This window comes from Choloepus didactylus, chromosome 4, assembly GCF_015220235.1.
Source record: "Choloepus didactylus isolate mChoDid1 chromosome 4, mChoDid1.pri, whole genome shotgun sequence".
Lineage (NCBI taxonomy): Eukaryota > Metazoa > Chordata > Mammalia > Pilosa > Megalonychidae > Choloepus > Choloepus didactylus.
The window spans coordinates 169,390,835-169,416,204 of NC_051310.1; the positions used below are offsets into that span (position 1 = coordinate 169,390,835).

The 25,370-nt window shown below is 41.1% G+C and overlaps 2 protein-coding genes, 1 non-coding gene and 1 pseudogene across 4 annotated transcripts in view; 1 reads left to right on the forward strand and 3 right to left on the reverse strand.

Annotated features, from left to right (window-relative positions):
- Nucleotides 1–3,790, reverse strand: part of LOC119532392 (E2F associated phosphoprotein) — a 38,762-nt gene extending 34,972 nt beyond the window's left edge. For both annotated transcript variants that reach the window (XM_037834796.1, XM_037834797.1), the window contains exon 1: nt 3,629–3,790. In XM_037834796.1, the coding sequence (XP_037690724.1) occupies nt 3,629–3,702 (74 nt within the window). In that variant the 5' untranslated portion in view covers nt 3,703–3,790. The remainder of the gene's footprint in view (nt 1–3,628) is intronic.
- A 5,068-nt stretch (nt 3,791–8,858) lies between these two features.
- LOC119533733 lies at nt 8,859–9,021 on the forward strand. Its single transcript, XR_005216842.1, has one exon. It is a non-coding gene; the product is annotated as a U1 spliceosomal RNA (small nuclear RNA).
- A 2,990-nt stretch (nt 9,022–12,011) lies between these two features.
- LOC119532394 lies at nt 12,012–12,933 on the reverse strand (annotated as a pseudogene).
- Nucleotides 12,934–14,547: 1,614 nt separating this feature from the next.
- Nucleotides 14,548–25,370, reverse strand: part of LOC119532393 — a 53,911-nt gene continuing 43,088 nt past the window's right edge. The window contains exon 4 of the mRNA XM_037834798.1: nt 14,548–14,605. The gene's annotated coding sequence lies outside the window, so the exon portion shown is untranslated. The remainder of the gene's footprint in view (nt 14,606–25,370) is intronic.

A 25,370-nucleotide genomic window follows, 5' to 3' on the forward strand; every position in this document is an offset into this window, starting at 1 on the left:
AAAATTAACTCAAAATGGACCAAAGATCTCAATATAAAAGAAAGTACCATTAAACTCCTAGAAGATAATGTAGGAAAACATCTTCAAGACCTTGTATTAGGCGGCCACTTCCTAGACTTTACACCCAAAGCACAAGCAACAAAAGAGAAAATAGATAAATGGGAACTCCTCAAGCTTAGAAGTTTCTGCACCTCAAAGGAATTTCTCAAAAAGGTAAAGAGGCAGCCAACTCAATGGGAAAAAATTTTTGGAAACCATGTATCTGACAAAAGACTGATATCTTGCATATATAAAGAAATCCTACAACTCAATGACAATAGTACAGTCGGCCCAATTATAAAATGGGCAAAAGATATGAAAAGACAGTTCTCTGAAGAGGAAATACAAATGGCCAAGAAACACAAGAAAAAATGTTCAGCTTCACTAGCTATTAGAGAGATGCAAATTAAGACCACAATGAGATACCATCTAACACCGGTTAGAATGGCTGCCATTAAACAAACAGGAAACTACAAATGCTGGAGGGGATGTGGAGAAATTGGAACTCTTATTCACTGTTGGTGGGACTGTATAATGGTTCAGCCACTCTGGAAGTCAGTCTGGCAGTTCCTTAGAAAACTAGATATAGAGTTACCATTCGATCCAGCGATTGCACTTCTCGGTATATACCCGGAAGATCGGAAAGCAGTGACACGAACAGATATCTGCACGCCAATGTTCATAGCAGCATTATTCACAATTGCCAAGAGATGGAAACAACCCAAATGTCCTTCAACACATGAGTGGATAAATAAAATGTGGTATATACACACGATGGAATACTACGCGGCAGTAAGAAGGAACGATCTCGTGAAACATATGACAACACGGATGAACCTTGAAGACATAATGCTGAGCGAAATAAGCCAGGCACAAAAAGAGAAATATTATATGCTACCACTAATGTGAACTTTGAAAAATGTAAAACAAATGGTTTATAATGTAGAATGTAGGGGAACTAGCAATAGAGAGCAATTAAGGAAGGGGGAACAATAATCCAAGGAGAACAGATGAGCTATTTAACGTTCTGGGGATGCCCAGGAATGACTATGGTCTGTTAATTTCTGATGGATATAGTAGGAACAAGTTCACAGAAATGTTGATATATTAGGTAACTTTCTTGGGGTAAAGTAGGAACATGTTGGAAGTTAAGCAGTTATCTTAGGTTAGTTGTCTTTTTCTTACTCCCTTGTTATGGTCTCTTTGAAATGTTCTTTTATTGTATGTTTGTTTTCTTTTTAACTTTTTTTTCATACAGTTGATTTAAAAAAGAAGGGAAAGTTAAAAAAAAAAAAAAAAAGGAAAGAAAAACAAGGAAAAAAGAAAGATGTAGTGCCCCCTTGAGGAGCCTGTGGAGAATGCAGGGGTATTCGCCTACTCCACCTCCATGGTTGCTAAGATGACCACACACATAGAGGACTGGTGGTTTGATGGGTTGAGCCCTCTACCACAGGTTTTACCCTTGGGAAGACGGTTGCTGCAAAGGAGAGGCTAGGCCTCCCTATGGTTGTGCCTAAGAGCCTCCTCCCGAATGCCTCTTTGTTGCTCAGATGTGGCCCTGTCTCTCTAGCTAAGCCAACTTGAAAGGTGAAATCACTGCCCTCCCCCCTACGTGGGATCAGACACCCAGGGGAGTGAATCTCCCTGGCAACGTGGAATATGACTCCCGGGGAGGAATGTAGACCTGGCATCGTGGGACGGAGAACATCTTCTTGACCGAAAGGGGGATGTGAAAGGAAATGAAATAAGCTTCAGTGGCAGAGAGATTCCGAAAGGAGCCGAGAGGTCACTCTGGTGGGCACTCTTATGCACACTTTAGACAACCCTTTTTAGGTTCTAAAGAATTGGGGTAGCTGGTGGTGGATACCTGAAACTATCAAACTACAACCCAGAACCCATGAATCTCGAAGACAGTTGTGTAAAAATGTAGCTTATGAGGGGTGACAATGGGATGGGGAAAGCCATAAGGACCACACTCCACTTTGTCTAGTTTATGGATGGATGAGTAGAAAAATAGGGGAAGGAAACAAACAGACAAAGGTACCCAGTGTTCTTTTTTACTTCAATTGCTCTTTTTCACTCTAATTATTATTCTTGTTATTTTTGTGTGTGTGCTAATGAAGGTGTCAGAGATTGATTTGGGTGATGAATGTACCACTATGTAATGGTACCGTAAACAATCGAAAGTACGATTTGTTTTGTATGACTGCGTGGTATGTGAATATATCTCAATAAAATGAAGATTAAAAAAAAAAAAAAAGTCCCTTGCTGGCTGACCCAAAAATCTCATGTCTTCTGCCAGCTTCCATGAAATAGTAACTGACTTATGCATTAGCCTATAAGTAGGGTAAAATCAAACCCTGACAAATGCTTCTCTAATACCTCTGTAATACTAATCTCCCTTCTTAAAATAGAGACCAACCTTGGACTCTGATAACATTGTACTGTATTATTTTCACAGTAATACTAATCTCCCTTCTTAAAATAGAGACCAACCTTGGACTCTGATAACATTGTACTGTATTATTTTCACAGTACTCATTTTTACAGTTATCTTACTGTGGCAACTGCAAGAGCATCCTTAAATAAACTTAATTACAAAAATGTAAGTTGACTTAAAAGTATTAAGTAAATCTTAAGTATTAAGATTTTTTTTCTATTCCATTTCTATTACAGGTACATATGGATATGGTAATGGCAGAATGACTTAAGTCTGGGAAATTGTTATATTTCAATCAAACTGAATTACTAACTGAGACCTACATATCTCCTCTCACAATAGAACCCATTAACTGAATCTCTCTTTTATAGGGAATCCTGATATCCCAACCTCATTTATCTCATCCTCATTTCCCAAAACAGAAATACAGTAGTCTGATCTCCCATGCCCTCCCCAGGATAATCGGAGGAAACACTGAGTCTGAAAGAGATACGAGTCACAGAAACCTTCATGCAACAGAAACTTGCAGTTACATGGGAACTGCAAGTTTCCCACGTAACTTCATCTGTGACTCTCTCAGGGCATCATTTTCTACAGTGCTCTTTAGATAATACGTTTTGTTTTATTTCTTTTGCTATACAGTAAGCCTGTAGAAGATCAAGATCTTGTGATTAACTTCTGTAGCTGAGCAGCAAATAATAGGTACTCCTATTATAAGGGAATATTTCTGCTCATCGCAGTTTACGCTTCAAGATGGACATTTTATTGATCATGCCCCCGTGAGCCTCACAACAAACTTACAACATAGTTATTATATTTCAATTTTATAGATGAGAAACCGAGATTAAGTAACTTGCCTTCGGTCATACTGCTAGCAAGCTGCAGAGGCAGGATTCGATCTCACTGCTTTTGAAGACCTACGCGTAGCCCCCTGAGATTTCGGAATATCAACCTTCCCGGCGCGGGTGTCAGCCCCGCCTCCCCGGGGACTGCGCGACCCCTACCAGGACTTTCCCTCGGCCTTCCACAACTGGGCGCCCGAACCCCTAGGCCGCGGGTTCACAGAGGCACTGCAGGCGCAGCGAGCTTAAGAGGCGAACGCCCGGCCGTAGCCGAACTCCCGGGGGCTGGGGTAGGAGGGGGGCCCACCTGCTCAGAGCCGGCTCCTCGTCGCTGGGCTCTTCAACCGCATAGGGGTCATAATCATCAAAGAGCCTGTTCATGGTGGCCTTCACCCGCAGACACAGTATACACAAGTCCAACAGAGTAAGTTTACTCCGCTGTTCCCTTCCTTAAAGCGTCCCCCGGCTCCACTTCCGCCGGCACTTCCGCGTCCGCCCCTGCGCACTTGCGCAGACAATCCCGACGTGGGTACGGGCAGGGGGCGGGGACGTGTCCCTATGTGGCCCTTCTATCTTCTGTGGCTCTTTCTTACAGGGAACCAACAATTCCCTTAATTCTCCAAAATTAGTAATCGGCACCCTCGTAAGTGGCAGTCTCTGAGGTAAACACTCAACGTGTAGTGTCACACCTCACCTAGATTTCTAATCTAGGTGCTAAGGGATTTGAAGCCACGGGTATCCGGTGTCTCTCCACTCTCCTCGTCTCAAGACCTCTGCTTTTCTTTCACCGCTCAGCTCTCTGCCTCCCCTTTATGCTAGTCACTCCTCTCAGTCTGACTTAGGCCATAACTGCCAAAAAGTTGCTAGGCTGTCATCAGTTACTTCCTAATGGCCTTTTCTCAGTCCCAACCTTTTTTAGCAGTCATCTGATTCCATTCTGTACTTGAGATGAGGCAGAGGATAGCCTCTTGATGGTGATACCACTTCCTTCTCTGCTTCTGTACCAGCCTGTACTCAGGTTCCTGCCTCCTCCCCAGACATGTCTCTTTTCTTCATGATCCCATCCAGATGACCATACAGTTTGTCTTTGTCTCCTCTGATACTATCTTAGGTTATCAATTGCCTACTAGTTATCTCTATCTGCTGCACCACAAACTCAAACTCAATGGCAACTGAAACTCAATGCCATCTGAACCCAACTCAACATCTTCCCCCCCCATTCCTGTATCTCAGTCAAAAGCTACTAGTGACACTTGATTTCTGCTGATGTCACTTCCTCCATCTTCACAACTGCTATAAGCTGAAAGTCTTGAAATCATGGTTGACTCTTTTCTCTGTCCCTCCATAGATCCTCCATTCCCAAGTCCTGTAAATTTCTTGGCAGCAATGTCTGTCTCATCCACATCCCATTTCCCCACCCCTTACGGGTACTATTGATGTAGTATAATTGACAACCTTCTTTGCTCTTTTCCCCTCCCCAATCCATGCTCTTGTCTACTGGCAGAATGATCCACTTCCAGCACAGTTCTGCTCTGGATGATTTCCCTTCTAAAAAGTCCTAATATTTCACCTTTACCTGCTAAGACTGTTCACCTTAGCCTGCAGTATCCTTGTCCTTCTACAGTATAGTCCAATCCATTCTGCATACTGTCTACTACTCTTCTATACTACCCAGTATGATTTGCTTATTCTAGAATACTTTACGCCTTTTCACCACTAGGTGCTTGCTTATGCTATTCCCTTGAAACACCCCCTCCTACTTTTACTTCAACTGTTCAAACCATACCTGTCCTTCAAGATCCATCTACAAGCACTAGATGGGTGTGCCAGTTTGGATATATTATGTCCCCCACAAAGCCATGATCTTTTAATCCAATCTTGTGGGATATTTGGATTTGATTGTTTCCATAGAGATGAGACTCACCCAACTGTAGGTGATACTTTTGATTAGATTATTTCCATGGAGGTGTGGCCCTGCCCATTCAGTGTGGGTCTTGATTAGTTTACTGGAGCCCTATAAGAGCTCAGACAGAGCTCAGTGGTGCAGCTGAGAGAGACATTTTGGAGACAGCCGTTGAAAGCAGATTTTTGCTGACACTTTGGAGATGCTAGCCCAGAGTGCTCCAGAGAAGCTAAGAGAACACCCCCAGATGCTTAGCAAGAAATGTCCTGGGAGAAGGCCATTTTGAAACCAGAATCCCGGAGCAGATGCCAGCCATGTGCCTTCCCAGCTGATAGAGGTTTTCCAGAGGCCATCGGTGTTCTTCAGTGAAGGTACCCTATTGTTGATGCCTTCGTTTGGACACTTTTTTGGCCTTAGGACTATAACTTTGTAACCAAATAAACTCCTTTATAAAAGCCAATCCATTTCTGGTATTTTGCATAATAGCAGCCTTAGCAAATTGGAACAGTACCCTATTGTTGATGCCTTTGTTTGGACACTTTTATGGTCTTAGGACAGTAACTTTGTAACCAAATAAACCCCCTTTATAAAAGTCAATCCGTGGAGCATCTCTCCCCTTCCCAATCTGGCATGACCCTCTTTCTGTTGTGTGATTGAGTACATTTAGTCACGGAAATTAACAGCATGTGGTGATATTGTGTTTTCAACCAAAAAACTAATAATAATTAGTTGACTTCTGTGCTTTGGGATTAATAAGTACAGTTCTTGAAATCAGTTAACTCTGTCCTGAACTGGAAATGTGACAGTATACTTGGCCTGTATTTGTATTTTCTATGCCTACACAGGGAAGCACTGCCATTACCCAGGAGAAAGTACATGGCTTTTAGTAGCTGTTTACAGGGAAGCCATTGAATTGAATGCCCGTATGTATAAAATCTACTCTAAGTACATGTATGTATGTATGTGCATACACACACATATATATGCCAATCCATTTCTGGTATTTTGCATAATGGCAGCATTAGCAAACTGGAACAATGGGGCGGCAGTAGTTGGATGGAATGACCATAAGGATATCTTTCACAGTACACTTCTTCTATGATGCCTTTTCAGATTCTCCTTCTACATAGGACATTTTCCTGCTTTGAACCTTTAAAGCATATTGTACCACTCTCATGCATGTATTTCTCTGGTTTTCAATTATTGTTCCACCAAACTCTCTTGAGAGGTACAATACACCCCCTTGAGTCACAGTGATGTAAAGGAGACATTTGTTGGCATGCCTGTTTCTTTTCTGGGAATCCCAGCCCTCTTTAGGGATACATCCTTACATTCACGTTCATTCTACCCACAAAAACTGGGCCAATTACATCCTTGTTCCCAAGAATTTAAAATTAAGAGTTAGAGATTCTAGACAGTTGGCTGTGTTCCTAGGACTTGCAACAGGACAAGAAAACTCAGGGGCTAAGGCTGCCATTTTGAGGTAGCTATTTGGGGGTTACATGTGATGATGAACAAACAAGGTGAAGCAGTAGGATGTAACAGTGAGAAAACCAGAGAGGTTTTTCCTGATTCCCTTGTCTAAAACAGCCCTAACTCCTAACCTCCTCTCTGTATCCTATCTTCTCAATCCCTTAATCCGCTTTTTTTCTTTTACTTCATATTACTTGTTTGTTTGCTTACTGTCTGTCTTCCTGTTCCACTTATCTATTGCTACACAGAAACCACCTGAAAACTATGAGTTTTGAAACAACAATCATTTATTTTCATCACAAGCCTGCAATTTTGCCAGGATGACTCCACTGCCTGATATCTGGGGCCTTGACTAGGAACTGAAACAGCCAAGGGCTAGCCAAGCATTTCTCTTTCCATGCATCTTCCTCCATGAAGCCTTGAACTTACACACAACATCGCAGCTTCAGAGTAGTCAGACTTCTTACATGGCAGCTCAAGTTTTCAAGACAGTATTCCCAGAGACCCAGATGAAAGCTGCAAGTCTTCCTCTGACCTAGCCTCAAGTTACTACTGCCATATTCTATTGGTTAAGCTAGACACTAAGGCCAGCTCAGATTCAAGAGGAGAATTTGACTCTACCTCTCAATGGGGAAAGTAACAAAGAATTTGTGGCTGTCTTTATCTACCGGGTACCCCCAAATGTAAACTCCAGGAGGGCACAGGCCTGGTCTGCTTTGTTTGCTGCTGTATGGCCCCTCCTCAACTTGGCACCCTCCAGGGATGTGTATGTGCCCTAGGCCTGGGCAATTAAAGCCATGATGTGTACTTTGGAGATAACCCAAGGTGGGCCACACTAGGCCATCCCTGGGACTTTTGCCATATTTCTTAGGAGAGTGTTCCCTTTTATTGGAGGATGACAGTGTGGACATGAGTTAAGTGCTGTTGGTAGCCATTTCTGCACAATGGAAAACAGCCTGCCTGAAAATGCAACCAACACAGAGGAAGGCAGAGCAAGAGATGGGTAGACAGTTGTGATGATGTACTTTGAGCCTGGATCACCCAAACCTCAAGATTCATGAAAGGGAGTCAAGTTTCTTTCTTGGATTAAGCTCATTTGAATTGGATTACTGTCACTGTCAATTTAACTTTGAATAAAATACAGGTGAATCCTACCTTTTTTGCTGGAGCTAGAGCAATGTCCTCCCCTGACATATAGAAATCCAGGAATTCAGATTTATGGGACTAATGTGGAAAGACTGCTTCATTTATCAAATCTCCTGGTTTAACTGGCTAAAAAATTGTGGATGACTCACCGTCTAAGTAAAAAATGGGATTGAACAGATTAAATGGATTTTTTTTTAGAACATTCAGTGAATTCAATAGAAAGAGAGCACAATACATTCATAAATTTTTCAAGTGTTTTAAAACGGACATTGTTTTCCCGTTTCCCTTACTGAACTCGATCTCTGCACAATTTCCGTCGTGGAGAAAGTTCCTGCTTTGCCCAGATTTTCTCTGTTCAAGGTTAGATTCTTGATTGATTAATTGATTGACTGATTGATTTTGCTTTCAGGGTTTATTAGGATTAGTTACTTTCTGATGAAGCAGTTAATGACAGGCATACTTAGAAAGACGACACGGGAAAAAGATTTCCTGTTAAATTGGTCGGGAAAACCTTAGTACAGTTTAACTGTTCTACAAGGATGAGTTCCGGCCGGCCAGGAAAAAAAAGGGAGGTGGGGGTGGGGGGTGCTGAAACCACATTTTTGCTGAAATGAATGTGAGACTAAATCAGAGCCCAGACCTTAACACAGTCCTCGGGGGATCCCTCAACTGGTGGGCGGCGGATGTCGCAAGATCCTGTCTTCTCCCGCCTCCCCTACCGGTCAGGGCCAAGTCCTCCGAGAGACGCACAGGGGTCCCGCGTCCCGGTGGGAAAAGGACCGGAGCGCTGGGGACATCGCGACAGGGGCGTGGTGTATGCAGATGAGACAGTGAACAGAGTGCTGGTGTCTTGCAGCCTGGGATCCCACGTCTCGTGATGTTGTAATAGCTACATGTTCCCGAGGTGCGGTTTCTGCCTTCTAAGGCGGAAGAAGGGAAGGTTCGGACAGTGCGGGTGCGGAGGGAGCGCGTGGGAAGTGACCGTCTGTGAAGGGCGAGGCGGGACGAGTAGTTTATATTTTTCTGGCAGAGAAGATACCATGATCATAAAAGTGGTTTTCACAGAGCGAAGTTTATTTTTTGCACGTTGGCTGTGCTGATCCCTGCGATTTTCTCCAATGCGAGGAACTTGACTGCGTAATTGGTGGTAGGGGGGACTGTGTTCGCGCTGTTCTCTGACTTTCGGTTATTCAAAATTAGGTGCTTTTAGTGGTGGTGAAGCTGGAAACAGGCGATTATGCTTTTAAGTTTTTTCCTTATGTGTATATCACTTTTAGAAAGTTTTTCCTAAGGTTGTAGCTTCTGATATTTTTTTGTGCTTGTTTGTAAACTGTGTGGCATATTATGTCTTTGTTCTGTTTCCCAGCGCGATAGCTGACTTTACACTCCATTGCAATGTTCTTGCTTCTCCTTACAATGTTCTTGATTCTCCTTTCCATGCATGTGACAGCCAATTGATGACACCAGTGTCTGAAAGAGACAAAGAGTTTATTGCTAAGAGTAAAGCAGATTGGATGACCTATCTGCCCAAACATCTGTCTCCCTGAATCTAAGGATAAAGAGTTCAGGTTCCTGATGGATTCAAATAAGGAGAGATGAATTACAATAGCGAATATAAACAGGGCTGAGACTAAGCTAGAATAACCACCACAATAGTAAATTTATTAAGGCTGAGACCAGTTTCAGTAATTTCAGGGATTAACTTTTGGCTATTCTACAATATACTAGAAGGGGGAAAAACATCTACATAATGCTTCAGTAATTATAATAATTTGTTAATTCTTAATTTCTTGGTGATGATTCCTCCCTTTTGTTTTTGTTCATTCCTCAGTCGAGAGATATCTGGGTGATAACCCTTCTAATTTCTTGATGCTGAAAAGGGGCGTTGACATTATGGGGTAGAGGAATGAAAATGGTTGTCATTCTTGGGAGACTGGTATCTCTGGGTTTCAGGGCTTAACTGGCATAGGAAAAATCTAGAGGCTTTAAGTCTGAAAAATAAACTTAATAAGTAAATTGAAAAGTATAGGTTTAAATAAAAGGAGTAGAAGGATTATGATTAGGTGATTTATAACTATGTTACATTGGGGAAATAACTTTTTATAGATTTTAGATGGAACATGGGGTGTTCCTTAGGGTGTTCAGAAATAGTGTTGGCAATATCTAGCTGTGACCTGCGTAAAAGTAACCTCTGGAATGATCTCCCAACTGTATTTCAAATCGCTTAGCCATTGAAACTTTATTTTCCCTCTTTAGATCACGAATCCATTGCTAATTCCACAGTTTCAGGAAAGTTACCCTTGGAAGTCATGTCCCATGTACGTGGGGGGAAGGTACTGAGTTTATTTGCAGAAAAACCACATTTGAGCAACATGAAGATTTTCAGGGGGTGACACTTAGGCATTGTCATTACAGAAATAAGTTTTCCTTTTAATAGGCAGTATTTCTTTTTAATTCTAGAGAAAATTAGGAGCACTTACTGCTTGAAAAAAGAGTAGGAATTCCCCAAGTGGGGAAGTTTAATAGTTCCATGCTTTATTTCCCCAATCCCTCAGTCCCTTGCAAATACTTTTTCATTTTATGCCCAAACACTCTGAAATGCATCAGGGTATTACATCAACTTGTGCAGAATACCAAGATCTCATTCCCTATTCTAGGTTACATGTCAAATAAAGCTGAATTAGGTTGTTTAAATAAACTGACCAGACAGGTTAAATCAGATAGTGTACTACAGAAAATTTAAATTTGGGGCAAAATAAATCTCTCTTCCTTTGGTCTCACACAGAACTTAAAGTCTTAAAATACCGACATCATCTTTTGCTCTATATATTCTGATTTATCTCAGTCCTAACCAGATCAGCCTCATTCACATCCCTAATTGAAGTCTGAACTTTTTTTTCAGCTTCTTTAGCACTTGCTATATGGAGTAATGGTACTCTTTTAGTACTTCCAGAGCTAGAGAACTCTGAGATAGCCAAAGTTCCAGGGAGCTACCAGGTTACACATAAAGAGAAAAGCATCTTAGAATTTAGAAATAACAGTTAAAGTTCAGGAATAAATGTGACTGCTGTAAGAGCTTACAATCTAGGCCCTAATTTTCTTATAAGCATTTTCTAAATGAAGCTATTTTCAGAAATAAAAACATTTGTTAATTTTTACATTGGGGCCATCAACCACAAACCAGAGTAGAAGTTTTGTCCTGTCTCACCTTTACACATTTCCCAGTGTTATGTTAATTAACAGGTAGAACATAATTTAGAACATAATTTATATACTTGCTTTACTTCTCTATTTTTTTTTTCTTTAAAAAAATTTAATATATCAAAAGACCAGCTTTAGTGACATGCTACTCCCACCAGAAAATAACCCCAATACCCTCTTTTGGAGAACATAAAGATTAAGTTGACTAGCCAACTCATATTGCTAAACCCCTGTGTGTACAAGTACATGTGTGTCTTTCAAACCAGAGCCACCAGGCTCATGTGACTGCTGCTGCTAGTAACTTACATCTACCTGTTACTGGACCAATTCTCACTCCCTTTGGAAGGGTGGGCAGGGCACAATGAAGCTCCCCATTTAGCCTCAAGCGAGGGAAGCAAAACAGCAAGACATCAAGGGCATTTTCTTCCTAATCTCCCTAACCCTTCTCTACTAACTCCCGCTTCAAAAGGAAAGTTGATTATAATCTTTTTTTAAAAAAATGGAACTTCCCACCAAAAGGGGGTGGGTGTATTCTCAGCTAACTACAAAGTAAGTCAGGCCCCCCTCACCTTACCTAACCTCACAGAAAAAGTCCTGCTCTCCTTTCACAAACACAGATGTTCTCTGTCCAGACTGGACTATGCCTACTGGACAAACACACCTGATTAAATGGGAGCAGGGGTTATGTTCCCCCTCCCTGCCCTCCCCACTAATACACTACTTCCTCAGTCCTCCAAAGCTTCTGTGATAAGATAAAAAGGGGGGGGGGGTGTGTGTGAAGAGATTAAGAACTTGACCCCTCTACCCTGTCCCAAAAAAGCAAGAGTTATTAACTGGGAATGAGGAATAAAAAAGACCTTGATATTCTGCCCTTTGAGTTACAGTTAGTAAGACAATTGGGAGAGAGGATAAGTGGGAATGGGGTGAAGAACTGGAAGGGGTTTGATGGCTGGAGGTCTAAGTCCACTTAGTTCTTGTACTAGAAGGCCTCATCGCCAGTCTCATTGAGCAGACACGTGTGTATGAAGTCTTCTGTCCCCTCAAAGGGATCACAGTTGGCAGAGGGGCGGCAGTCTTCAAAGTAACCTTCTGCTGGCCAACGTTCCAGGGAATGCGGATGCTGGTGCCACGGTTGGCTACACCAGCAGAGAAATCATTGATGTTGGAGGTTTCGTTGAATACAGTTAGGTTCCGGGCGTTGTCAAGGCCCCCCTTGGGATTGTAGGTACAGATGTGATACTGGTGCCACTTGCTTAGTTTCTCGATGGACTCCTCAATGTTCTTCAGACCATTCTCTTCTTGCATGGCCTTGGTGCTGAAGTTGGTATGGCAACCTGCCCCATTCCAGTTCCCAGGAATAGGCTTAGGATCGAAGGTCGCTATCATGCCAAAGTCTTCACATACATGATGTAAGATGAAACGGGCCACCCAGAGATGATCTCCCATGTCGATGCCTTCAGATGGTCCTATCTGGATTTCCCACTGGGCAGGCATGACCTCAGCATTCATCCCTGCGATCTTCATGCCAGTGTACAAGCAGTGTCCTTTATCCGTTTACAGAAGTGCCTTAAATTGGTCCTTGCAGTCTTTTTGGTTGTACTGGAAGACTTCACAGAACATCAGCTTGTTGGAGTCCTTGCAGAAAAGGTCCTGAAACATGGCAACAGGGTTGAGATACATGTCACTATTGGAGCCTTCAGACTGAAAAGTATTAGAGCCATCAAAATTCCACTCGGGCAGCTCTTCTACACACGTGGGTCCACTGTCCATGGTACGGGTCTTGCAGCACAGTCCTTCTCCAGTGCCATCGGTCCAGATTTACATGGCCTGGACTTTCTCGCCCTGGGGCAGAGCCATGTATACCTGCTTGATGCCTTTTTTAAGTGGGAACTTGCTGAAATGGCCGTGGTGGAAGGTGTTCTGTGCAGCAAGCAGGACAGAGGGAGGGAAGGCTGGAAGAGCAAAGTAAGAAGAGGCGTGGTGTGCAGGTCAGATGCTCAACTGTTCTCTCATTCGCGGCTCTCCCTTGCTTCTCTTTTTTTTTTTTTTTTTTAATTCAGTTTTATTGAAATATATTCACAAACCATACAGTCATCCATGGTATACAATCAACTGTTCACAGTATGATCATATAGTTATGCGTTCATCACCACAATCTATTTCTGAACATTTTCCTTACATCAGAAAGAATCAGAATAAGAATAAAAAATAAAAGTGAAAAGAGAATACCCAAACCATCCCCCCATCCCACCCTATTTGTCATTTAGTTTTTACTCCCATTTTTCTACTGATTTTTTTTCAATTTTTTAACTTTGTTTATCAAAAAATTAAAAACAAACAGGCAAACAACAACCAAAAAAACCCCACAACATTTCAAACAAAGCAATGGATTAAGAAAAACAAATAACCTAAAATAACTACTTTGCTTCCAATATGTTCCTACCATACCCCAAGAAAATTAATAAACCATGTCCAAACAGAGGAGTAAGAAAAACAAATAATCTAAAATAACTACATTGCTTCCAACATGTTCCTACCATACCCCAAGAAAATTAACAACCCCTAAGAAAACAAAGGAATAAGAGAAAAAAAAAACCTAAAATAACTCTATTGCTTCCAACATGATCTTACTATATCCAAGAAAGTTTACAAACCATAATCATTCCTGAGCATTCCCATAACATTGAGATTACCCTCCGTAGTTTATCTGTTCTTATTAGATTATCATTCCCCCTCCACTAATTGGTATCTCTAGGTCCCCTACATTCTACAGTATAAAACATTGTACATTTTTCACAGAATTCACATTAATGGTAACATACAATATCTCTCTTTTTGTGCCTGGCTTATTTTGCTCAGCATTATGTCTTTTTTTTTTTTTTTTTTAATCTTCATTTTATTGAGATATATTCATATACCACGCAGTCATACAAAACAAATCGTACTTTTGATTGTTCACAGTACCATTACATAGTTGTACATTCATCACCCAAATCAATCCCTGACACCTTCATTAGCACACACACAAGAATAACAAGAATAATAATTAGAGTGAAAAAGAGCAATTGAAGTAAAAAAGAACACTGCGTACCTTTGTCTGTTTGTTTCCTTCCCCTATTTTTCTACTCATCCATCCATAAACTAGACGAAGTGGAGTGTGGTCCTTATGGCTTTCCCAATCCCCTTGTCACCCCTCATAAGCTACATTTTTATACAACTGTCTTCGAGATTCATGGATTCTGGGTTGTAGTTTGATAGTTTCAGGTATCCACCACCAGCTACCCCAATTCTTTAGAACCTAAAAAGGGTTGTCTAAAGTGTGCGTAAGAGTGCCCACCAGAGTGACCTCTCGGCTCCTTTTGGATTCTCTCTGCCACTGAAGCTTATTTCATTTCCTTTCACATCCCCCTTTTGGTCAAGAAGATGTTCTCCGTCCCACGATGCCAGGTCTACATTCCTCCCCGGGAGTCATATTCCACGTTGCCAGGGAGATTCACTCCCCTGGGTGTCTGATCCCACGTAGGGGGGAGGGCAGTGATTTCACCTTTCAACTTGGCTTAGCTAGAGAGACAGGGCCACATCTGAGCAACAAAGAGGCATTCGGGAGGAGGCTCTTAGGCACAACCATAGGGAGGCCTAGCCTCTCCTTTGCAGCAACCGTCTTCCCAAGGGTAAAACCTGTGGTAGAGGGCCCAACCCATCAAACCACCAGTCCCCTATGTCTGTGGTCATGTTAGCAACCATGGAGGTGGGGTAGGCGAATACCCCTGCATTCCCCACAGGCTCCTCAAAGGGGCACTACATCTTTTTTTTTCCTTGTTTTTTTCTTTTTTTTTTAACTTTCCCTTCTTTTTTAAATCAACTGTATGAAAAAAAAGTTAAAAAGAAAACAAACATACAATAAAAGAACATTTCAAAGAGACCATAACAAGGGAGTAAGAAAAAGACAACTAACCTAAGATAACTGCTTAACTTCCAACATGTTCCTACTTTACCCCAAGAAAGTTACCTAATATAGCAACAGTTCTGTGAACTTGCTCCTACTATATCCATCAGAAATTAACAGACCATAGTCATTCCTGGGCATCCCCAGAACGTTAAATACCTTATCTGTTCTTCTTGGATTATTGTTCCCCCTTCCTTAATTGCTCTCTATTGCTAGTTCCCCTACATTCTACATTATAAACCATTTGTTTTACATTTTTCAAAGTTCACATTAGTGGTAGCATATAATATTTCTCTTTTTGTGCATGGCTTATTTCGCTTAGCATTATGTCCTCAGGGTTCATCCATGTTGTCATATGTTTCACGAGATCGTTCCTTCTTACTGCCGCGTAGTATTCCATCGTGTGTATATACCACATTTTATTTATCCACTCATCTGTTGAAGGACATTTGGGTTGTTTCCATCTTTTGGCAATTGTGAATAATGCTGCTATGAACATTGGCGTGCAGATATCTGTTCGTGTCACTGCTTTCCGATCTTCTGGGTATATACCGAGAAGTGCAATCGCTGGATCGAATGGTAACTCTATATCTAGTTTTCTAAGGAACTGCCAGACTGACTTCCAGAGTGGCTGAACCATTATACAGTCCCACCAACAGTGAATAAGAGTTCCAATTTCTCCACATCCCCTCCAGCATTTGTAGTTTCCTGTTTGTTTAATGGCAGCCATTCTAACCGGTGTTAGATGGTATCTCATTGTGGTCTTAATTTGCATCTCTCTAATAGCTAGTGAAGCTGAACATTTTTTCATGTGTTTCTTGGCCATTTGTATTTCCTCTTCAGAGAACTGTCTTTTCATATCTTTTGCCCATTTTATAATTGGGCCGACTGTACTATTGTCATTGAGTTGTAGGATTTCTTTATATATGCAAGATATCAGTCTTTTGTCAGATACATGGTTTCCAAAAATTTTTTCCCATTGAGTTGGCTGCCTCTTTACCTTTTTGAGAAATTCCTTTGAGGTGCAGAAACTTCTAAGCTTGAGGAGTTCCCATTTATCTATTTTCTCTTTTGTTGCTTGTGCTTTGGGTGTAAAGTCTAGGAAGTGGCCGCCTAATACAAGGTCTTGAAGATGTTTTCCTACATTATCTTCTAGGAGTTTTATGGTACTTTCTTTTATATTGAGATCTTTGGTCCATTTTGAGTTAATTTTTGTGTAGGGGGTGAGGTAGGGGTCCTCTTTCATTCTTTTGGATATGGATATCCAACTCTCCCAGCCCCATTTGTTGAAAAGACCATTATGACTCAGTTCAGTGACTTTGGGGGCCTTATCAAAGATCAGTCGGCCATAGATCTGAGGGTCTATCTCTGAATTCTCAATTCGATTCCATTGATCTATATGTCTATCTTTGTGCCAGTACCATGCTGTTTTGGCAACTGTGGCTTTATAATAAGCTTCAAAGTCCGGGAGTGTAAGTCCTCCCACTTCGTTTTTCTTTTTTAGAGTGTCTTTAGCAATTCGAGGCATCTTCCCTTTCCAAATAAATTTGATAACTAGCTTTTCCAAGTCTGCAAAGTAGGTTGTTGGAATTTTGATTGGGATTGCATTGAATCTGTAGATGAGTTTGGGTAGAATTGACATCTTAATGACATTTAGTCTTCCTATCCATGAACATGGAATATTTTTCCATCTTTTAAGGTCCCCTTCTATTTCTTTTAGTAGAGTTATGTAGTTTTCTTTGTATAGGTCTTTTACATCTTTGGTTAAATGTATTCCTAGGTACTTGATTTTTTTAGTTGCTATTGAAAATGGTATCTTTTTCTTGAGTGTCTCTTCAGTTTGTTCATTTCTAGCATATAGAAACATTACTGACTTATGTGCATTAACCTTGTATCCCGCTACTTTGCTGAATTTGTTTATTAGCTCTAGCTCTAGCTGTATCGTCCATTTCTCAGGGTTTTCTAGATATAAGATCATATCATCTGCAAACAATGACAGTTTTACTTCTTCTTTTCCAATTTGGATGCCTTTTATTTCTTTGTCTTGCTGGATTGCCCTGGCTAGCACTTCCAGCACAATGTTGAATAACAGTGGTGACAGCGGGCATCCTTGTCTTGTTCCTGATCTTAGAGGGAAGGCTTTCAGTCTCTCACCATTGAGTACTATGCTGGCTGTGGGTTTTTCATATATGCTCTTTATCATGTTGAGGAAGTTTCCTTCAATTCCTACCTTTTGAAGTGTTTTTATCAAAAAGGGGTGTTGGATTTTGTCAAATGCTTTTTCAGCATCTATTGAGATGATCAATTGATTTTTCCCTTTTGACTTGTTAATGTGTTGTAATACATTGATTGATTTTCTTATGTTGAACCATCCTTGCATGCCTGGAATAAACCCCACTTGGTCATGGTGTATGATTTTTTTAATGTGTCTTTGGATTCGATTTGCAAGTATTTTGTTGAGGATTATTGCATCTATATTCATTAGGGAGATTGGCCGGTAGTTTTCCTTTTTTGTAACATCTTTGCCTGGTTTTGGTATTAGATTGATGTTAGCTTCATAAAATGAGTTAGGTAGTGTTCCATTTTCTTCAATGTTTTGAAAGAGTTTGAGTAAGATTGGTGTCAGTTCTTTCTGGAAAGTTTGGTAGAATTCCCCTGTGAAGCCATCTGGCCCTGGGCATTTATTTGTGGGAAGATTTTTGATGACTGATTGGATCTCTTTGCTTGTGATGGGTTGGTTGAGGTCTTCTATTTCTTCTCTGGTCAGTCTAGGTTGTTCATATGTTTCCAGGAAATTGTCCATTTCCTCTACATTATCCAGTTTGTTGCCATACAGTTGTTCATAGTATCCTCTTATAAGTTTTTTAATTTCTTCAGGATCTGCAGTTATGTCACCTTTTTCATTCATTATTTTGTTTATATGGGTCTTCTCTCTTTATGATTTTGTCAGTCTAGCTAGGGGCTTGTCAATCTTGTTGATCTTCTCAAAGAACCAACTTTTGGTGATATTTATCCTTTCTATTGTTTTTTTGTTCTCTATGTCATTTATTTCTGCTTTAATCCTTGTTATTTCTTTTCTTGTACTTGGTTTAGGATTGGTTTGCTGTTCATTTTCTAGCTTCTTCAGTTGATCCATTAGTTCTTTGATTTTGGCTCTTTCTTCCTTTTTAATATATGCGTTTAGTGCTATAAATTTCCCCCTTAGCACTGCTTTTGCTGCATCCCATAGGTTTTGGTATGTTGTGTTCTCATTTTCATTCGTCTCTATATATTTAGCAATTTCCCTTGCTATTTCTTCTTTAACCCACTGATTGTTTAGGAGTGTGTTGTTTAACCTCCAGGTATTTGTGAATTTTCTAAGTCTCTGATGGTTATTGACTTCTAATTGTATTCCATTGTGGTCAGAGAATGTGCTTTGAATAATTTCAATCTTTTTAAATTTATTGAGGCTTGTTTTATGTCCCAGCATATGATCTATTCTGGAGAAAGTTCCATGAGCACTAGAAAAGTATGTGTATCCTGGTGATTTGGGATGTAATGTCCTGTATATGTCTGTTAAATCTAATTCATTTATCAGATTGTTTAGGTTTTCAATTTCCTTATTGGTCTTCTGTCTGGTTGATCTATCTATAGGAGAGAGTGATGTGTTGAAGTCTCCCACAATTATTGTGGAAACATCAATTGCTTCCTTTAGTTTTGCCAGTGTTTCTCTCATGTATTTTGTGGCACCTTGGTTGGGTGCGTAGACATTTACGATTGTTATTTCTTCTTGCTGAATTGCCCCTTTTATTAGTACGTAGTGGCCTTCTTTGTCTCTCAAAACATCCCTGCATTTGAAGTCTATTTTATCTGAGATTAATATTGCTACACCTGCTTTCTTTTGGCTGTAGCTTGCATGAAATATTTTTTTCCATCCTTTCACTTTCAGTTTCTTTGTGTCCATGTGTCTAAGATGAGTGTCTTCTATGCAACATATTGATGGTTCATTTTTTTTTGATTCATTCTGGGAATCTATATCTTTTAATTGGAGAGTTTAATCTATTTACATTCAACGTTATAACCGTGAAGGCAATTCTTGAATCAGCCATCTTATCCTTTGGTTTATGTTTGTCATATTTTTCCCCTCTGTCTATTAATATCCTTTATTGTACCCATACCGAATCTCTTTAGTACTGAACCTTTCTCCAAGTCTCTCTGTCCTGTCTTTGTTTCTCTGTCTGTAGGGCTCCCTTTAGTATCTCCAGTAGGGCAGGTCTCTTGTTAGCAAATTCTCTCAGCATTTGTTTGTCTGTGAAAAATTTAAGCTCTTCCTCAAATTTGAAGGAGAGCTTTGCTGGATAAAGTATTCTTGGCTGGAAATTTTTCTCACCCAGAATTTTAAATATATCGTGCCACTGCCTTCTCGCCTCCATGGTGGCTGCTGAGTAGTCACTACTTAGTCTTATGCTGTTTCCTTTGTATGTGGTGAATTGCTTTTCTCTTGCTGCTTTCAGAACTTGCTCCTTCTCTTCTGTGTTTGACAGTGTGATCAGTATATGTCTCGGAGTGGGTTTATTTGGATTTATTCTATTTGGAGTTCGCTGAGCATTTATGATTTGTGTATTTATGTTGTTTTGAAGATTTGGGAAGTTTTCCCCAACAATTTCTTTGAATACTCTTCCTAGACCTTTACCCTTTTCTTCCCCTTCTGGGACACCAATGAGTCTTATATTTGGACGTTTCATATTATCTATCATATCCCTGAGGTCCATTTCAATTTTTTCAATTTTTTTCCCCATTCTTTCTTTTATGCTTTCATTTTCCATTCTGTCATCTTCGAGGTCACTGATTCGTTGTTCAACTTCCTCTAGTCTTGTACTATGAGTGTCCAGAATCTTTTTAATTTGGTCAACAGTTTCTTTAATTTCCATAAGATCATCCATTTTTTTATTTAGTCTTGCAATGTCTTCTTTATGCTCTTCTAGGGTCTTCTTGATTTCCTTTGTCTCCCGTACTATGGTCTCATTGTTCATCTTTAGTTCTTTGAGTAGCTGCTCTAGGTGCTGTGTCTCTTCTGGTCTTTTGATTTGGGTGCTTGGGCTTGGGTTATCCATATCGTCTGGTTTTTTCATATGCTTTATAATTTTCTGTTGTTTTTGGCCTCGTGGCATTTGCTGAACTTGATAGGGTTCTTTTAGGATTTGTAGACCAATTGAAGTCCTTATCTCTAATTTATCAGTTCTACAGCTTCGTGGAGTACACTTTCTCTAACTAACCAGCAGGTGGCGTCCACGAGCTACCTGTTCTCCACAAGCCAGTTCTCCCCTGCTTAGCCTTTTTGGTGAGTGGGGGAGTGAGTCTTGTGGGGTCCAATTGGTGTACCAAGCTTGCGTGTGTAGTTGGTGTTGCCTGCCCTGTATATGGGGCGTGTTTCTGGGCAGTCAGGGAGTGGGGGGGTGGCTCTAACAATCAAATCTCCCTGGTGATCCTAGAGTTTTAAAGCTGCTGCAATAGTCTAATCCTTCAGTTCAGTCCTGCCACAGTTTGTCTCTGCCACTGACCCACAAGTCCTTGATATTGGCATATGGCTCCTGAGACTTGCAAGTGGGCCCCTCTTCCAGGCCGTGCACCCCGGGTCCTCTGTTGAGGGATGACTGTGCTATGTCACAGGTGAGTGCCGTCCCCCCAGGGCAGTTCTGGGCTGCTGGGCTGTGTAGGGAGGCTCCCAGTCTGCTGAAATGATGGCTGAATGGGGCTTTGTTAATTCACACTGCTCTACCTTCCCAACTCTGGGACAATCAGCTGAGGTTGCAGGGAAGGCTAATGTCCACGCCCAGTTTTGTGGTGTGTGCCTGTTATTTGAAGCACTTTCGTCACACTGGGTTGTCTGGGGCAGTTCTGGGCTATGGGGCTGGCGATGGGCAGGAGTGTTTCCTGTCCACCAGGATGATGGCTGTGAGCGGACACCCCCCTTTTCTTGGGAAGTTGTGGTGTTTAGTGAATTTTCTCAGCCACTGGATTATTGCCTTTTGTCTCAGAGCTCTCCTAGTTCTGCTCTTGACTTGACCTGCCCAAATAGCAAGTCTTTGAAGCTTTCTGTATTGGGCTTCTTAGAGTAATTGTTTTAGAAAAAAAAAAAAAACAAAAACGGGCCCTCCTCAGAGATCTAATGGGTTATTGAAATGCTAAGAGACAAAGCAACCAGGGCCATTAAGGAAAGGTCCACAGGGCAGAGAGATCAGCTTTTCTTCAGGATTTGCATATGCGCCTCAGGGCCCTTCCCCTTTCTATGTTCACCAGAACTCCAAAAATCCTCCGCTTTTATTTTGGAGTTTTTCGTGTTGTTTTTTTTCTATGCCTGTCTCCTCTCTGCTGGGCTGGCTGCTCTCAGATTCTCTGGTGTCTGGTCTCAGTCTATCTATGGTTGGAGTTTGAATCAGTAGAATGAGTTTCCGATAAGGGCTGCCACTGCAGTTCTCCCTTCTCCTTCCCGGAGCTGACAGCCCCACCTCCCACGGGACTGAGCCTGGCAGGGAGGGGCGCGGGTCCCCTGGCCGCAAAAACTTACAGATTTCGCTGATCTCAGCAGTTCCACGTTTTCATGAGTGTTGTATGAAGTATGCCCAAAGTCAGATTGCTCTGTGGTGTCCAGTCCACGCAGTTCTTGGCTTTCTACCTACTTTCCTGGAGGAGTAACTAAAACATACAGCTCACCAGTCTGCCATCTTGCCCCGCCTCTTGCTTCTCTTTTAAAGTCCCTTTTTGTTAAAGATGAAGTTCTGACTTACAGCTGACTACATGTACTTTTAGAGAAGCATTAGAGCAAAGCTGGCAAGGAAATTTGATCACTTCTATGATCTATAATATTCTTTTCTAAGAATAATTAAAACCATGACTAACACAACATACTGTTGTCTAACATCATGCAGATCAGTATCAGAACATAACATGGACAGTGAGAACATTGTCAAGTCTTTAGGAATTTTATACAATCTCTAAATATATGAATAATATTCCACCCATACAAATTTAACTAACAGAAGGTTAAAAAATCCCTTTAAATTTTTGATAACACTTCCTGTTCTGGTCTGCTAAAGCTGCTGTTATGCAAAATACTAGAAATGGATTGACTTTTATAAAAAGGATTTATTAAGTTACAATTTTACAGTTCTAAGGCCATAAAAGTGTCCAAACAAGAGGATAGCTTCACTGAAGAAAGGCCAAGCATCCAGAACACCTCTGTCAGCTGGGAAGGCATGTGGCTGGCATCTGCTGGTCCATCGCTACTGGGTTGTGTTGCTTTCAGTTTCTGATTCCAGTGGCCTTCTCTTAAAGTGTCTGTGGGTTCTCACTTAGCTACTCCAGGGCCAACTCTGAGCTTCATCTCTTAGCTTAGCATCTCCAAATGTCTTTCTGTCTGCATCTCCAAGCATCTTGGTCTGTATTGGCTTAGCTTCTCCCAGGGGCATACTATGGATTACATATCTAAGCATCTCTCCAAAATGTCTCTCTCAGCTTCTCTGAGCTCCTTCTTTCTGTGAGCTCTCTTAAATGACTCCAGTAAACTAATTAAGACCCACCCTGAATGGGTGGGGTCACACCTCCCTGGAAATAATATAATCAAAAGATCTCACCCACAGTTGGGTGGGTCACATTTCCATGGAAACAACCTAATCAAAAGGTCCCATCCATAATAAGTCTGCCCCAAAAAGACTGCATTAAAAAACATAGTCTTTCCTGGGGTACATAATAGTTTCAAATCAGCATACTTCCCACACTTCTCAGGTAATATATCAAACTAACTATATTTAGCACCTCACTTTTGCAAGGTGGAAGAACAAATCTTTTGCAAACAGTTTGAAATAAAAAGATATCCTTTAGGGTTTGATTTTGGGAGGAGAAAATATCAAAAGTTTCAGGTTTTAACATTATGTTACACAGGAAAATGAGTTACTGTGAAACAATATTTTTTTCTTATTTAACCAAAGTGATAACAAAAAGTAAAATGGGAGTTAATATGATTGTGAGAAAAAGACTTAGTCCCTATATGTGATAGTTTGGAGCTGTTATATATCCCATAAAAGGCCGTGTTCTTTTAATCCATTCCTGTTGGTGCAGACCTATTGCGGTTGGGAACTTTTGGTTAGGTTATTTCAGTTGAGATGTGACCATCCCATTCAAGGTGGGGTCTCAATCCTTTTACTGGAGTCCTTTATAAGAGGATAAATGACACACACACACACACACACACACACACACACACACACACACACACACACACACACACACACACAAGCCCAGAGAGCTCAGAGAGAAACACCCAGAGAACTTTGGAGAGGAAAAAAAAAAAACCCAGAAGAGATGAGAGAGGAAATCACTGAAGCCAGAAGATGAACACAATGAAACCCAAGAGAGAAGGAGTAGCAGATACCAGCCATGCACCCTCCCATGTCACAGAGGTGTGTCAAATGCTAGTGACCTTTCTTCAGAGAAGTTATTGTTCTGTTGATGCCTTAATTAGGACATTTGTAAAAGCATTCTAGCAGGTTTAGCAAACTAAAACTCTTTAAAAGTGAGACTTGTCTTCCAAAATAGAGGATGATAAGGTCAATATAAACATCAATAAGGATATTATTCTGATATGACATAGAATCTTGGTCTTCTTGCACTGGTTTGAAGCTGTTATGTATCCCAAAAATGGCCATGTTCTTTCATTCATTCCTGTGGGTGCAGACCTATTGTGTGCAGGACTTTTTAATTAGGTTGTTTCAATAAAGATGTGACCCACACAATTTAAGGTGGGTCTTATCCTTTTCTGGAGTCCTTTATGAGGCAAAAAACAAAAACAAACAAACAAACAAAAACCAGAAAAAGCCCAGAGAGCTCAGAGAACTTTGGAGATAGCTTAGAGAAAAAGTTCCCAGTAGAGCTTAGAGAGAAAAACCCAAGAGATGCTAAGAGAGGACTCACAGAAGCTCAGAGAGGATGCCACTGAAACCAGAAGCTAAAAGCAACAAAACTCAAGGAGCAAAGAACCAGCAGACGCTGGGCATGTGCCTTCCCATGTGACAGAGGTGTCCCAGATCCCAGCAGCCTTTCTTCAGAGTCCAGGTATCATCCTGTTGATGCCTTAATTTGGACATTTTCATGGCCTAAGAACTGTAAATTGTAAGTTAGTATGTCCCCATTATAAAAGCCAATCCACTTCTGGTATATTGCATTCTAGCAGCTATAGCAAACAGAAATACTTCTAAACAGAATACTCATATAGTTAAGAAAAATTTTTTGTAATTTTTCATTAAGAGCAGACCAACAATCTGCATTATTTTAATAGAGAGAAGACTAAACTCCAGTTTTGTTTGAATACATAGTTTTAAGACACTAAACTCTTAAAAAATTATGAACAAGCTGTTTTGAATCTATTATGTACCCCATAAAAGACTATGTTCTTTTAATCCACTCTTCTGGGGGCAGACCTATTGTGGGTGAGATCTTTTGATTAGGATATTTCCGTGGAGATGTGACCCACCATTCAAGATGGGTCTTAATTAGTTTACTTAAGAGCTCAGGGAGAGAGAGTGAACTCAGAGCTGACAGATTGAGATGCTTAGAGAGAAAATGCCCAGAGACATTTTGGAGGCAGCCATTAAAACCAGAACCAGGAGAGAAGCTAAGAGATGAAATCCAGAGTTTGCCCCAGAGAAACTAAGAGAGGACCCCCAGATGCTTTGAGAGAAAAGTCCTAGGAGAAACAAGCAAGGACACACAGGAGCTGAGAGAAAGAAGCTAAAACAGAAGCCCAGAGATGTTCTGGAGAAAGCAACAGAAACCAGAAGCTAACCCCAGGAGAAGAACAGCAGACTCCAGCCATGTGACAGAGGAACCCCAGATGCCATTGGCCTTTCTTCAGAAAAAGTATCATCCTATCAATGGACGGGGAAGATGGTGGCATAGAGAGGAGTGGAAGCTAAGTAGTCCCCCTGGAACAACTAAAAAAAAACCAGAAACAACTAGTAAATAATCCAGAATAACTGTGGGGGGCCAAACAAGACTGTCCACTCATCATACACCAACATGAACTGGGAGGAATACCCGAGAACACAGCATAAAATCTGTAAGTAAAACCTGCGGCTCCAAGTCATGAGACCCCCTCCCCCATAGCCCGAGCTGCAAAGCCTCATGGTGCCAGAGAGAAGCTCTCTCCCAGCAAGCAAATATAGCTCAGCTGAGCTCCAGCTGGGGTTTCAAGTAGCGGAGTGCGAACTGCTCACTACAGGTACGAATCCCCAAAAAACAGACAGAGGCTTGGGGTGACAACTGACCTTGAAGAGCCGGAGGGTCTCCTTGGACTAGGTCTGAAGGGGACTATCTGTTTCTTTTTTGGCTCAATGGAGAAAGCCC